We start from the raw sequence: 14,391 nt of genomic DNA on the forward strand, positions 1-14,391 counted from the left end.
AAGGTTTGGGCCCTAATTACTGCAGTTCTTTAAAAATATTAAAGTTTATCGGATTAGTAATATTTTGCTGCCTAAATTATAACCTAATTATGAATATCCTTTATTAATTTAATTTTACTAATAGTTAAGCCTATAGTCTTAACTTTATTTTAGGTTACAAGCGACGGAGTACTGTACGATAAATTATATAAAATTATTTAAAGTATAGAACGGAACCCTACGTTTATTACTCTTATTTTATAAGTAATTTATTACTAATCCGAGGAATATTTAAATTTATATATACCCAGAGAATATAAGTATTTTATTTTTAAAGTAATATAATTTTAGAACGACGCTATATTTATTAATTTACTAATTAACCTATTAAACGGCCCGTTAAATAACCCGTTAAATAGCCTACTATAAGGAGTAAGAGATTTTGGCGACCTAAATAACGATAGTAATAATAATCCTAGTAATAGAAATAGCCGCAGCCTACTTTATTATCTATTTAACTAGGAGCGATCTTACTACGAATCTTTATTATATAGGTTCGAGATAAGATTTAAGAGGGAAGAAATTGGTTAGTTCTACCTTTATTAGGAAGATTCCGACGATATAAGAATTATCATTAATAATTGTAATTTAATTTATACTAATATATTCTATTTTATAAACTAGCTTCAATCTTTTACTAAAAACAATTTATTATTCGAATTAATTAAATATTAATTTAAAGTAATATTTTAAATTTTATTAAGAAAATTTACTATTTAATAGTAGAATATAGAAATATTCCTAGAAATTAGATATATTTTATAATAAGGCTCCGTCAAAGATTTATTAGACGCCTTTATTAAGTATTGGACGCTAGATCCTACTATTACTATTAGGAAGTTTATTGAAGGTTCGATTTCCTTAAAAAATATTGTAGTAAATAAGAACGCTTTATCCGATTTCGTATAAAAATAACTATGCTATACCTAAATTATAGGTATTTTAGATAAATATGTAGTAAATTAGATAGGTATTATAATTTAGATTTAATTTAAAATAGATTTATATATTTAAATTTACTTTAAATTTTTAAAATATAGTTTATTCGGTAATTATATTAAGGAAATTAATAAAGCTAAAGCTATATTGATATTAGTAGTTACTAAGCATTACCCCTATATTAAATATATTATATATTCCTTAAATAAAGATAATAATATTAAGTTATTAATTAAACCGATTTAGTAGGAAGGAAGAAAGGAATACCGGAATAATTGGAGCGGCTATAGGGATTGGGGATAAGACGGTAATTGTAATTATAATTACAATTAAAACCGGTGCGATTTAAACCGACGCAATCCGGACCAATGCGATTAGGATTATAATAAAGACCGGGCTTACTATATAATTAATGAATAAACTACTAATAAAGTTTATTATATTAATAATAATAATACTGTATTTAACTATTCGACCCTATTGGATTTGGATAATAAAATTACTTATATAGTCTACGATACCTCCTTTATATACTATAAATACTATTATACGTTCGTATTTAATATAGAGGTTCAGTATTATTAATATAAATATAAGCCGAATAAGCGGGTAAAAACCGAATTAGTAGTATTTAAATTAATAAAAGAAATTTATATTTATTATAAATACTAAATATTATTTTAAAACTCGTTCTTTTAATATATAAAGCGTTGTATTAAAGTTAAGGCCGGCACTATTAATAGAATACCGGTAGATCTATCGTATTTAGCCAAAGAAAACGATAAAGAATTAGAGGAGTACGATATTGTGGAAGTATTGCTATTGGACGAGTAAAATATTAAAAAAGGTTTATTATTAAATTATATTTATTTAAGGGTAAAAGTTAAAATTAATTTATAATCCCTTAGTACCGAAGTTTGTATCGACCCTAACGTTAGAAAATTATTAATCGATTGTAAGTACCTACAATCCTTCAATTATATAGTCGAATATAAATAATTACAATATATAAAGGGTATCGGCGGATTTTAAACTATTAACGAATAGGTAACCTTCTATTTGTATCTAGTAAGTACTAAAGATAGTAAATTAATTTTAATAAAAATAGTGAAATTAACTTAGGTTATAAATAATTTTTTAGTTAGACTATTGTTGGTTAACGATTTTATAGATACTAAATAAGGTTATATTAATTATATTATTAGAATAATTTAGTTTAAAATAATGGAAGGATTTATATCTTTATTTATAGTAGACTATTAATATATTCCTTGTATAAGGAAAGTTATTACGTTGAAGAAAGTTACCCTATTATTTAGGTAATAAATTTATCTTCCGGTAAATTATAAGCCGCTATTTAAGGGTAGGAGTTTTATATTTAATATAAAGTATATTTTCGTTGCTAATGTAATTATCGATATTAAAATACTGATAGTAGTCCTTATTAAAAATAATACTAACGGTATAGTAATGATTAATAAGTATTTCTATATTAGTTCTATTATTGAGAATAATGAAGGTATATATTTTAAAGCTTTATAGGATAGAATATAGAGAATAGTAGTATTAGATTAAATAATAATTATTACTTAGGATTATTTTAGTATAAGTAATTGAAGAATATATAATATAATCTTTATTCTATTAGCAGTATTATTAGGAGGAGAGTTTGAATTAAACCCTTTTATTTAAATAGTAACTTTAGGTATAAATTTAATATCAGTTATAAGTACTTTTTATATTAATATTCTCTTATAATAGGAATTTGTAAGGATACTATAGTACGAAGACTCCGTTGAGAAAAAGCTATATATACCTAAAAAACACTATATATTAGGAATTTGTATAAATAGCGATATCCTGGACGAAGTCTCTAAGTAAGGCGTCTATGTGTATAGAGGGTATTTAAAAGTAGAGTTGGAGGAATTTATGGATTTGATTTATAAATATGAGGATATATGGGAAGAAGGCCGAGTAGTGGAGGTTAAAGAGGAGGATAAGATAAAGGTCCTATTAGTCGAAGGCTAGTAAAATTAAAAAATTAGTATAAGAATATATTTATTGAGTAGAAAAGATTAGGTTGTAGTTGATAAAATCTTCGATAAATTCTACGCTTAGGGAAAGATAAAATAGTATAAGGAAGTTATATTATTCGTCTATTTAGTTTTTGTTATATGGAGGATTGTGAAAGATAAAGTAAAAGGCCGCCCTGTTATTGATTTGAGAGTTTTTAATTGCGTTATAGTTCTAGATAATTACCTACTACTACTTTAATTAGAAGTTATTATAAGATTTTATAATAAGCGATATATTATAGTAATTAATATTATATTGTTCTTCTATTAGTTCGGTATATAGCTATTATATTACGATCGTTTTATTTTAATTAATTATTGAGGATTCGAGATTCTAATTGTTGCTTTAATGGGTTTTTATAATTCGTTGGCCTATATATAACGATTTATGGATAGGTTGTTCGTATTATATAAGGTATATTATTAAGTTTTTATTAATGATATTATTATTGTATTAGATACGTTAGAGGATTATTTTAAATATTTAAATATAATTTTTTGTTTTTTTATATAGAAGGGTATTTTAATTTCCCTTAAAAAATCTTACTTCGGCTACCCTAGTATTGAATTATTGGGATTTAAGGTTGATATATTAGGTTTTTTGATAATTATTAAGTGTATTGCGGTATTGAAAAACCTGGCTTTCCCGGATTAATTTAAAGTATTTAAGTAATATATTAGGAGTTTAGGCTTTTTTAAGTACTTTGTTCCTTATTATATTTAATTAGTTGAATTTTTTTAAGCGAGGAAAGTTGTATTATTAGTTAAGGGAAGAGAGTTAGGTAAGGTAGTAGTTGGTAACCCTAGTAAGTAAGTGTATTATTGTATTGCGATTAAATATAAGTTAATACTAGTCGAATTGGAGTTTTTCCGGGTATTCTAGGAAGTTTTATATAGTTTAAACGATGGTAAGAAATTAAATATTTTATATTACTATAACCCGGATAAGTAGTTGTTTATATAAATTAATAGTTCTTTCGAGCGGGGTTTCGGAGTAATAATTTTTTATTTTAAGGATGGATATGAATAGTAAATAAGAATTTAAATTCTAATTAGTTAGGTATTATTAATTATGTTTTTGAATAAATGTTTAATTAAAGTAGAGACCCGATATGGCCCCTCCGAATTAGAAGTAGTGTGTTTAGTGTGGGTAGTACGGCGATTTTGAATTACGATTTAATTAGTAAATTAACTTATTATTATATTTATTAATTATTTGGTAATAAAAGGAATTGTGGAGCAAATTAATTTACGTATAATATTAATAGATTGAGCGAATAGATGCCTTATTAATATATTTATTTACTTATTACAATACAACCTTTAAATTTTCTATATCCTTAGTAAATTTAATTTTATATTAGATATTTTTAGTTATTTATATATGGTTAACAATAGATTGAATTTAAATAGAGAACCGGCTTTAAATAATTTGTAGAAGGATAATGAAATTTACTTTACGGTAGAAGAAGAAGGAGATTAGTACCTCTTCTTAATAGAAGTAAAAATGGATAAGGTATTCCAGGTTTGTATAGTAGAGGGTTATAGCTCTGATATAAAGTTTAAAAAGGTATTAGCCGATTTGAAGGAAATTATTAAGGACGGTAGAATATTTTACTAACCCGGCTACCCTTTTATAATTAATAAGTAAGATTAATTTATTTATTATAATTATTTAAATAATTTTAGGGCGTTGTATATACCTTTTAGTTATATTAAAGAAGTTTTATAAGTAATTTATAATAATAAATATTATTTTAGTAAATAACGAATAATATACGATCTTTGTAATTTAATTATCCTTTATAAAATAAGCTTAATTAAAAAGTATTTAAAGTATTATTTAAAATATTAATTAAATTAAATAAATTGTAACCCCCCTAATGGAAGCTATTAAATAATTAGATTAGAGTATATGTATATATTACCTATAAGTATTATTACTATTAATTTCATTATAGGTCTGTCCGAAATTTCCGCTAAGAATTCGCTATGGAAGTTTGATGGATATAATGTTTTTGATACTTTAATAATTATAATTGATAAAGCTATTAAGTATACATTCTGTATTTTAGGATATTCCTCTTATATAGTAGAAGAATAGGGTATAGTATTAATACGATAATTTATTTTAAGCGATTAGGGTATGTTTAAGGGTATTATTTTAGATAGAGATTGTAAATTTACTTTTAGTTTATAGACTGGTATGTAGAAGGCGTGGGGAATTAGATTATTAATAATAATTATTTCTTACCTTTAAATTGATGGATTATTGGAGTAGAAGAATTAAATTATTAAAATTACTATACGGTTTTACTATTTCCGTTTTTTTAATTCTAATTAGTACAATATCCTCCTAATACTTTAATAGAATCTGAATAGTACCCTTATATAATTAGTTAATATATCCCCTTACAAATAATTATATAGATTTAAATTGTACGGCCCTTTTAATACCCTACTATTGTTAAAATATAATTCTGAAGTACCTATTTTTAAAGAATATTTGAAATAGGATGCTATATTAGTAATAGATTTTGCGGTAGTTAATGTAAAGAGGAAATATAATAATTATTATTACGATATTTAATTCTAGAAGGGAGATAGGGTGTTTTTGTGATTTTATTACGGATATTATTATTTTAGTAACCCCTTGTGTAAATTCTTATAATAACGTTCGGGATTATATATTATATTAAAAAAAATTAGAAATTTTATATACCGGCTTAAATTACTTTGGGGTATAAAGATTTATCTTATAATATTTGTAGTATATTTATTATTAGTATTCGATAGAAAGGATATTTTTGGATGAGATTTATTACTTTTTAGCCCTATTAAGGATTCTTAGTACGATGATAAATATAAAATGGAGATAATTTTGAAGTATAAGGAAGTGTAGAAAAAATTGAAGTTCTTTATTAAATAGAAAGGCTGGGGATATTAGTATAATTATTGGATAACGGAGAAAAGTTTAGAGAATTACTAGGAGTTATTAATAGAGTATTAGGATTATTAAGGAGGAAAACCCGGTTAGAAACGTAGTAGAGGATGTTCTAAGGGGTTAGAAAAGAAGAAGGTTTAATTTTTAAAGATAATTGAGGATAGTTGCTTTTTCCTCTAGCGAGTTGGGATTTGATACGGTCTATTTTATGTATGTAGATTAGCTTAGTAATTGATAGTGTATGTAGGTCGTTTGACCGCCCTGCCTAGCCCGCCTGCCGGGCTGTAGGGTGGGTCTGAGCGATAAGATAAGGAGGTGGGTCCGCCTAGATGAATTATATTAATCTATTTGCGTGCGGCTCCTATTCTTCCTAATTCTTCCTTCTGTATCACGCTTTACACAGGAATAATATTATTGCTTTTGCATATCAATTGCAGGGTTGTTCTTTGAGGCAGAAGCAGTCCATATCAGGAGCCTTGGCGCTTAGAACCCCTCAAGTACCCCAACTCCAAAATTTGGAGAAGAACCAACTAGGCTATTACAATGTCCATTTGTACTACTACTTAAAAATCTTAACAGACCCCGTCCGAAAGAAAGAAGCAATGAAGGAGCCGGGCTACAGACAGACTACCCCCTTCCCTATATCTAAACTATTTAACCGCTTAAAGTATAGCTCTAAGGAATTTGACTAATCTTTTCAATCGATAACATTCCACTGCAAAGATAAAGTGAAAGTTTGTTAGCTTACGATCGGTCATTTTCGCAAATTCTTCCAAGAAATAGTTAGTTACTTTTCTTGTTATTCTGGATAGGGTAATGTACTTTCACCAAATGTACTCCCCTCTAAAAAAAAGAGAAAAAAAAAGGAAAAAAGGAAAAAAAAGTAAGTCTAGTCAAACTCAGATCTCAACTAAGTAAAAATATTAATATAAATTACTACCAAACAGTCCAAGTACAATATTTTAGAATACATCTTCCTACCCGGGCGAAGACTGAGGATTCTATACTTCTTTGGCCTATTGTAAGACTTTTTTTTGTACGGCGGAGAAAAGCTGAGAAGCCTTGCCCTAAGCGGTTAAGTAGTCTAGATATAGGGAAGGGGGGTAGTCTGTCTATAGCCCGGCTCGCAATGAAGCAATGGGAGTTAATGGGAGTTAATGGGAGTTAATGAGAATCAATGGGAATTGACTTTGTGGGAGACAGTTTATCAAGGTTATGTACAAGGATTTAATACTACCCCCCAGTGCAAGCCTAATGCCTGCAGCTGGTATAGACTTTTGTTTTTGGAACTTTTGGATAAACGGCCTAACGCACACTTGGGCCACCGTACTTCCACTTTATCCACATTCTCCCCTAACCTTCCATCCCATTTATTATCTTATTCTTCATCCTCATTTATTCCAGAAAAATTCTCATCATCCCCACGAAAAACATACTAGTAGACAGAACAGGAACAATGCCAGTCCGCGGCCCCGTCCCCGTCAACCTGGCCACCAGACAGGCCGCCGAGGTGCTCAAGGTCGGGCCCATGACCATCCGCGTCTACGAAGACGGATCCCGCACCGGCGACCGCATCAGCGCCATCCTGTTGGAGCTCCCAGCGGGGGTTTCCGGGCCGCCCATGCATTGGCATCGGTTTCATGACGAGTTGTTTTTTGTCGTCAAGGGTAGGTGGTTCAATCTCTTGGCCGTCTTGGCCTTTTTTGTCTAAAGGAGGCAGCTGTGTCATGGGATTGAGCAGTGGTTGAGATGGGAGTGGGCAGTGGGCTTGAGACGAGATGAGATGATATAAGAAGAGATGGAAGAAGATGCGACTACAGATGACTCAAGGGGTCTCCCTACGAGTAATCTTCTCAAACAACTGTCTACGAGCATGATACAATACGACACGAGATCATCAAATCAGATCTGGAAAATACACACGACACTTTTCTCTTAGCAATGTCTGACTGACTTTTTTTTTTTTTTTTTCTCTCAAAAAGGGACATGTCGCTTCGTAACACCCGACGCCGAAGTGGACGCCACGGCCGGAGACCTCATGACAGTCCCGCCGGGAGCCATCCACACGTTCAAAAATGCGTCGGAGACGGAAGCCTGCGAGGTGTATATGACTGCCACGCCGGGCCATTACGTCGATTGTATGCCCTTTTTTTCTGACCCTGCCCCTTGCCTACACCCTTTACTTGGTCGATCTCTCTGTAGGTGATCCTTGATATGCTAATGGGGGTTCTTGGATGATAGACTTTCGAATGCTCTCCAAGGCTGGTACGGAGGGGAAAATGCTTAGCAAGGAGGAGATAGAGCATCTCATGGCGCTGTTTGGGACATTTCCGCCGGATATCGAGTCAGAGGCTTAGAAGGGGAAAAAAGAAAAAGAAAAAAGAAAAGAAAGGGTTTTTTTGTTTTCTGTTCCAGTCTCCAGAAGTCGAATCCATAAGGGAAAACGGGTGCAGTGTAGATTTCGTGTTGAGACTCACAAAGACAGACCATATGTCAAGCCAGACTCCCGGCGATGCAAAAGCCATCAAAATCCCCCTAAAACTCCTCCATCAGCTCCGGTAAACAAGCAGGCTTGGAACAGGTGGGAAGGTAAAGACCATCCACATCTACCAAGCAGGATATCATATGTACACATATAGCCAGCCGCTCTTGGATGTTCGCCAAATCCTACCCAAGTTCACTCAAAGCCCACGTCTACGACTGCTGCCATCGCCACGCCTCTCTCTCTCCAACATGGCATCAAACTCCCTTTGCGCCTGCTCCTTAGCCAGAGCCCTCTCCTGATCGGTCTCTGAGTACGAATGCGACAGTCCGTCCTCACCGCCGCCTACGGCAGCCGCACGGCGCTCAGCCCACGAACGGGACTGGGAAGGCTTGACGTAGATGGCAGCTGTGGGTGCGGTCGTGCTCCCAGGTGCTTGCGCGGGGCCCCCCATTGCTTGCTGTCGGAGTCTGTCCCATGCGGAACCGGAAGGTTGGGCGACGGGCGAGCTAACGGCACCCGTTCCTCTGGCGGCTGGTGCTACGGGGGAGGCATCATCGAAGAGGTAATCATCATCGTCATGGCTATAAGTGGATTGTTGTGTTTGCTGCTGCTGCTGCATCTGGTGTTGTTGTTTCTGTTCTTGTTGGTGCTGCTGGATCCGCTGGTAGTATGGTGTTTGCGCGTGCTGTGGTAGTTGCTGTTGATCCTCCTGGTGGTCATGATCCGGCTCGTGCTCAAGTGAATAAGCGCCCCTCAGTTCAGGCCTCTCATGAGTAATGCTATTCGCCTTCATCGCTTGTCCCGCCTCGAGCAGCTTCTGCTTGAATGCCTTGTTCCGCATCAATGTCGCCGAGAAGACGGTCTCGGCATATGCATCCGCGATCCAGCCGCCGAAAATTCTCCAGGTAACATACCAGGCGGCGATGCGGACGCCTTGCCAGGCCAAAGTAGCCCGATGTCCGGTAGCGAGGGTGAATTTCTGGCTCGGGAAGATTTCGGGGTTGAAGGATGTCGGTTTTGGCTTCCAGAAAGGGAAGTTGTACTTGTTGTATCCAACAGCCCAGCAGACGCCTGCGCCGAGGGCTATGGCGGGTCGGGCGTACGCATTGGTGACAGATCGCTTGGCGGCGCCGTAGGCGACAAGATCGATATCCTCCCGGTCCAGCGGCTGGTGACCCAATAGGAAGGACGAAGCCATGAGTCTCTGGCCCACGTCCACCTTGTACTGGTCTTGGGTGACGTTGAACAGAGGGGCCCAGAAGGGCAGCTGCGGCAGCGTGTCCCACTTGACGGGCATCTGGTCGACGAGCTTGGTGATGATTTCGTTTCTTTCTCTGATACTCCTAGCTCGGCGGTACTCTTCCCACCAGCTCTTGTCCCAATAGGGCACCGCATGACCACCCTCGAGCTGATGGGGCTCAATCTGCGCCTGCGACACCCAGTCGCCGCTGTTGTCTTGGGGCATGGTGTCGCAGTTTCAATCGATCGGGGATGGGATCCTTGTTTCGCTGCTTAAAGCGTCGCACTCTGCAATGTTGTAGCTTCCGTTAAGTCGCGGAATTGTGGTTGAATGGGTTCGCGATGTCGGAAATGGCCGACGGGTTCCAAAGTGCTGGTGGGGAGACGATGATGTCAATTCGAAAGGAGGGACGCAAGCACTAAAGACATGAATGGAAGCTCCAAGGGTTAGACGAAGGGAGCTTGGGCCCTTTGGATGGCAGAAAGGGGCTTGGCATTGGGGAATGCTTTCCGAGCTTGCGTTTCATCCCACTGCTACCAGTCATGACCCCACAGCTGGCCACCCCCCTCAACTGGCCACATCCACATACATAACCAGTAGTCAGATAACATCGAAAATTGGCCATTTTTACAGCGATTTCAACTATTTGAAATATTTATTAATTAATCTTAATACTCATAAATAATCTACAGTATTAACTCAACAACTCTCTTAATAGGTTGTAGTAATAACGACGTCGTCATTGCCATAGCAACCCTTCTTCGCTTAAGACCCTCATTTAAGGCATTACAAACTCTAATAATCTCTTCTACCCTTACAAATCTATCATTACCCCCTTCTTTAACCTTCCTTTTACCCTTAGGCTTTTATAATTCTAATTAGGTCTATAAATATTAAATTTGGTAATTTTTAGCGGCGAACTTAGTATTCTTAATATTAAGGGCCTTAGTTGCCTTCGTGAATGTAATTTTAATATTACGGTCGATAGAAGAGAAGTTGTGAATGCCACCCAGTATATTTCTGGACTTCTAGGGGGTAAGAAAAATAATATTGTCCTTTAAAATGGGCTCGATTGGTAGTATTCTAGGTAGTAATAGTTGGGCTGGTAAGGTATTATTATTAAATATAGTATCCGGGTTATTAAGGACAATAGATCTATTTATTAACTATATTCTAATTTTCTTAAACTTTAATTTAAAGTTTCTAGTATTTACCTTTAATCGTGAAGCTTCCTAGTAGTAATGGAGGAACTATTGTTTATTTACTAGTATTAATATTAGAAAGGAGGTATAATCTTTAGTTAAATCTCTAAAATATAATTTGATAGCGGTAAATATAAATTGATCGAGTGGCTAAGTTTTATAAAAAGTATAGGGAAGTAAAAAAAGTAATTGAACGTTATATTAAAATACCTCAACAATAAAATTATTAAATAAATAATTTGAATATTTATTAAGGATTAAGAAACGTTAATTATCGTTGGCCGGCTTCGTTTCTAATAAATAAACCTCCTTCAACTACCGTAAAACAATCTCTAAATTACTCTATTTAGTTAATATACTATCAAACTTCTAATTCTTAAACTTATCGTCTATATTATTAGGAAATTATTACCCTTAAAAATTGAAATTAGAAAAGATAATAACGGGAGTTAACCGTTTACTAACAGCGGTCCTACACTTAATAATAAATACCTAGGCTATTATATTAGTTATTATTAAGTATACCTTCTTTATTAAGACAATCCCAAGCACTTTACCATCCTTTAATTCCAATTTTTAAAAACTATACTTATTTATATTCGAAATATTAGTAGGAACGATACTCTTATTATAAATTTAGGCTTCTAGAAGGTTGAAGAACTTTGTGAAGGTTTCTTAGGTAAACCCTTTAATTTTCGTTAATTCGAACGGCTTGGAAAATTTAGTCCTAATATTAGGGTTGCGTTTTAGGAATTGATTGATTTAATAGGTACTTAATTTATTATAATTATAGCCGCATTTGAGTATAGATGTAGTAAAGCTAGTAACCTAACGGCGGTTGGGAATATAGCCGGCCTTCTCCTTATTTAATATCTACTTATAAATAAAGGTTTCTTAGGTTAGTAATAGCTTCTAAGCTAGGATCTTAATATCGCGCTTAGTCGGGATACCTTTAACACAATTGCCGAGGGTAGATTAGGGAATCCTATATTTTTTCGCTATTGTATATTGGGAAAGTCCGTCGCGAATATTTTTAAGTATTTATTTAATTAAAAACAAGTTTATTATAATAGAAATAAACGCGATCGGGTTTAATTTGATTTAATTGTAGTTGTTGGGAGAAGCAGGGTAGTGATATTATATAAGGGGAAACAGCGGTGTAGAGGTGGCTAGTTGAGGGGGGTGGCTAGCTGTGGGGTTATGACTGGTAGGGTGGTTTTGGGTGCGGTTCTAATTCAAAGATGTAGCGCAGTTTTGTCATTTATTGGTTAGAGCGTGGAGAATAAGTGTAAAATGCCTGCCCGGCTGGCGCAATCGGTAGCGCGCAAGACTTCTAATCTTGAGGCTGTGGGTTCGATTCCCACGTCGGGCTAAGCTTTATACTTAACTTTTACCTCCATTTTTTCTGAGAACGCCGTTTTCCCGGGATAGATTCCCTTTTTTTCAACTCTTCGGGGTGTTTTTTTTTTTTCTTTTTCTTTATTGGGGGCGGTCCGGATCATCTTAGAATGGAAGATGTCGCTATGTGATCATCCAGCCTCTGGCTCACCACGCTCATCCGGACTTTAGGGGCTCGGTCACTTTATCTCCGACCTCTTGTCACTGCTCTGAGCCTCGGACAAACACCGCTATAGTAACCTCTGGCCGTTACACCTCGGTACGATCATGGAGTTAACATGGAAACTTGCAAAGAAAGTTGCACTGCTACACGGGCATTACGACTCTGTTTTTGCCCTTGGGTGCGGGGTAGGTGCTGCCTCCCGTCCAGCACAAACAGGATAGTGACGCTGTCCCTCACGGTGGATGTAACCTACCTTGCACCTTCTCTGGTGGTCTTGACTAGAGGTAGGTATTTGAGCTCGTGCAAGTCCCAAGCTACGCCTGGTAGTATATTATACCCATTTACCGTCATTAAATACCTTCTTCATGATGCCACCGTGATCTCCATCTTCATCTTCATCTTGAACCCAATCCAGCCCTTAACACTCCTTCACTCTACTCTCCCCTCATCGCCTTCGAGTATCTCTTGACGTCTAGCAACCTACACACACACACACACACACACACACAGGTCACAACTCACAAGATGCCCGAACTACCCGCCAGCCTCAACGAGTCTGTCGAGAACTCCAAATGTGAATACCGCCGGCTGGGCAAGAGCGGTCTCCGTGTTTCCGTGCCCATCTTTGGCTGCATGAGCTTCGGTGATCGACGGACGCTGGACTGGGCCATCGAGGAAGATGAGGCTCTCCCTTTACTCAAGGCCGCCTATGACCGTGGCCTGAACACATGGGATACGGCTAATGTTTACTCCAACGGCACATCCGAGATCATTGTAGGAAAGGCCCTCAAGAAATACGCAATTCCGCGCGAAAAGGTAGTCATCCTAACCAAGTGTTGGGGTGCTGTCGGAGAGACTCCCGATCTCCGCTCCTTCCTTTTTCCTTCCCAGATTGCCGCCTCCAAGGACTACGTGAACCAGCATGGCCTGTCGCGGGCCGCCATCTTCAACGCCGTCGAGGCCTCTCTCCGGCGCCTGGATACGCCCTACATCGATCTGCTACAGATTCATCGCTTTGATCCCAACACTCCCATTGAAGAGACCATGAAGGCCTTGCACGACTTGGTGCAGTCCGGCAGGGTGCGCTATATCGGTGCAAGCAGCATGTGGGCTACTCAATTTGCCCAGATGCAGTTCTGCGCCGAGAAGAACGGCTGGACCAAGTTTATCAGCATGCAGAATCAGTACAACTTGCTCTATCGTGAGGAAGAGCGTGAGATGATCCGCTTCTGCAACGACACTGGTGTTGGCTTGATCCCGTGGGCTCCTTTGTGCCGTGGCCACTTGGCCCGCAGACCCGACCAGTTTGGCAGGACCAAGAGGAGTCAAGGAGAGAAGGAGGCCCAGCCTGGGTCGCATGGCACTGTTGAGCCCGATCTAACCATTATCAACCGCGTGGTTGAGATTGCGGATAAGCATGAATGGCCGGTAAGTTTCATAGCCAAGAGAAACCCATCGATATCCGCATCTTTTGAAGAGGTTTATCTTGCTAACCGTACCTATAGATCTCCCATGTAGCCTTGGCTTGGATTGCTAAGCGCGTCATCAGTCCAATCATTGGTTTTAGCAGCGTTGAGCGTTTGGAAGAAGCAATTTCCGCTAGAGGCAAGGTTTTAACGGAGGAGGAGGAGAAGTATTTGGAGGAGATGTATAAGCCCAAGGCTATCAACGGACACACTTAGTTTGCCTTCCAACCCTGACTACCTTACTCATGTTGGCATCAGGAAGGGATTGGGTGTAATAACATTATTAAATAGACTCTTGGATACGTTCGGTAGCTCTCGATTTATCTGCCGAAACCACGACATGACCTGCTGTCGCCATCTCCTCAGTTCCCCAATCCAGCTCATACTTTATCTTGAGATTTTCAACCTTGGCTCGCTACACTCGAGGTGGCCAAGGTTCG

At 36.6% G+C, this 14,391-nt stretch overlaps 3 protein-coding genes and 1 non-coding gene across 4 annotated transcripts; 3 read left to right on the forward strand and 1 right to left on the reverse strand.

Annotated features, from left to right (window-relative positions):
* Positions 1-7,317: 7,317 nt before the first annotated feature.
* B0T23DRAFT_379359 (RmlC-like cupin domain-containing protein) lies at positions 7,318-8,448 on the forward strand. The gene is made up of 3 exons (XM_062837143.1): positions 7,318-7,664; positions 7,980-8,135; positions 8,239-8,448. The coding sequence occupies exons 1-3, from the start codon at positions 7,454-7,456 to the stop codon at positions 8,352-8,354; spliced, it is 483 nt and encodes a 160-aa protein (XP_062692754.1). The 5' UTR covers positions 7,318-7,453; the 3' UTR covers positions 8,355-8,448.
* B0T23DRAFT_379360 (uncharacterized protein) lies at positions 8,281-10,127 on the reverse strand. The gene has a single exon (XM_062837144.1). It carries the CDS (start codon positions 9,945-9,947, stop codon positions 8,679-8,681), a length of 1,269 nt encoding a protein of 422 aa, XP_062692755.1. The 5' UTR covers positions 9,948-10,127; the 3' UTR covers positions 8,281-8,678.
* A 2,096-nt stretch (positions 10,128-12,223) lies between these two features.
* B0T23DRAFT_t172 lies at positions 12,224-12,296 on the forward strand. Its single transcript has one exon. It is a non-coding gene; the product is annotated as a tRNA-Arg (tRNA).
* Positions 12,297-12,729: 433 nt separating this feature from the next.
* On the forward strand, positions 12,730-14,338 carry B0T23DRAFT_420126 (NADP-dependent oxidoreductase domain-containing protein). The gene is made up of 2 exons (XM_062839728.1): positions 12,730-13,913; positions 13,991-14,338. The coding sequence occupies exons 1-2, from the start codon at positions 13,011-13,013 to the stop codon at positions 14,165-14,167; spliced, it is 1,080 nt and encodes a 359-aa protein (XP_062692756.1). The 5' UTR covers positions 12,730-13,010; the 3' UTR covers positions 14,168-14,338.
* The last annotated feature ends 53 nt before the right edge of the window (positions 14,339-14,391 follow it).

Source organism: Neurospora hispaniola, assembly GCF_033458365.1.
Source record: "Neurospora hispaniola strain FGSC 10403 chromosome Unknown B0T23scaffold_4, whole genome shotgun sequence".
Lineage (NCBI taxonomy): Eukaryota > Fungi > Ascomycota > Sordariomycetes > Sordariales > Sordariaceae > Neurospora > Neurospora hispaniola.

What these genes read in the sequence shown, in the direction of transcription:
- B0T23DRAFT_379360 (XM_062837144.1), bottom strand. Translation starts at nt 9,947, where the DNA reads ATGCCCCAAGACAACAGCGGCGACTGGGTGTCGCAGGCGCAGATTGAG.
- B0T23DRAFT_420126 (XM_062839728.1), top strand. Translation starts at nt 13,011, where the DNA reads ATGCCCGAACTACCCGCCAGCCTCAACGAGTCTGTCGAGAACTCCAAA. An exon ending in CGGATAAGCATGAATGGCCG is followed by an intron (nt 13,914 to 13,990) that starts GTAAGTTTCATA and finishes CCGTACCTATAG; the next exon opens with ATCTCCCATGTAGCCTTGGC.
- B0T23DRAFT_379359 (XM_062837143.1), top strand. Translation starts at nt 7,454, where the DNA reads ATGCCAGTCCGCGGCCCCGTCCCCGTCAACCTGGCCACCAGACAGGCC. An exon ending in GTTGTTTTTTGTCGTCAAGG is followed by an intron (nt 7,665 to 7,979) that starts GTAGGTGGTTCA and finishes TCTCTCAAAAAG; the next exon opens with GGACATGTCGCTTCGTAACA. An exon ending in GCCGGGCCATTACGTCGATT is followed by an intron (nt 8,136 to 8,238) that starts GTATGCCCTTTT and finishes CTTGGATGATAG; the next exon opens with ACTTTCGAATGCTCTCCAAG.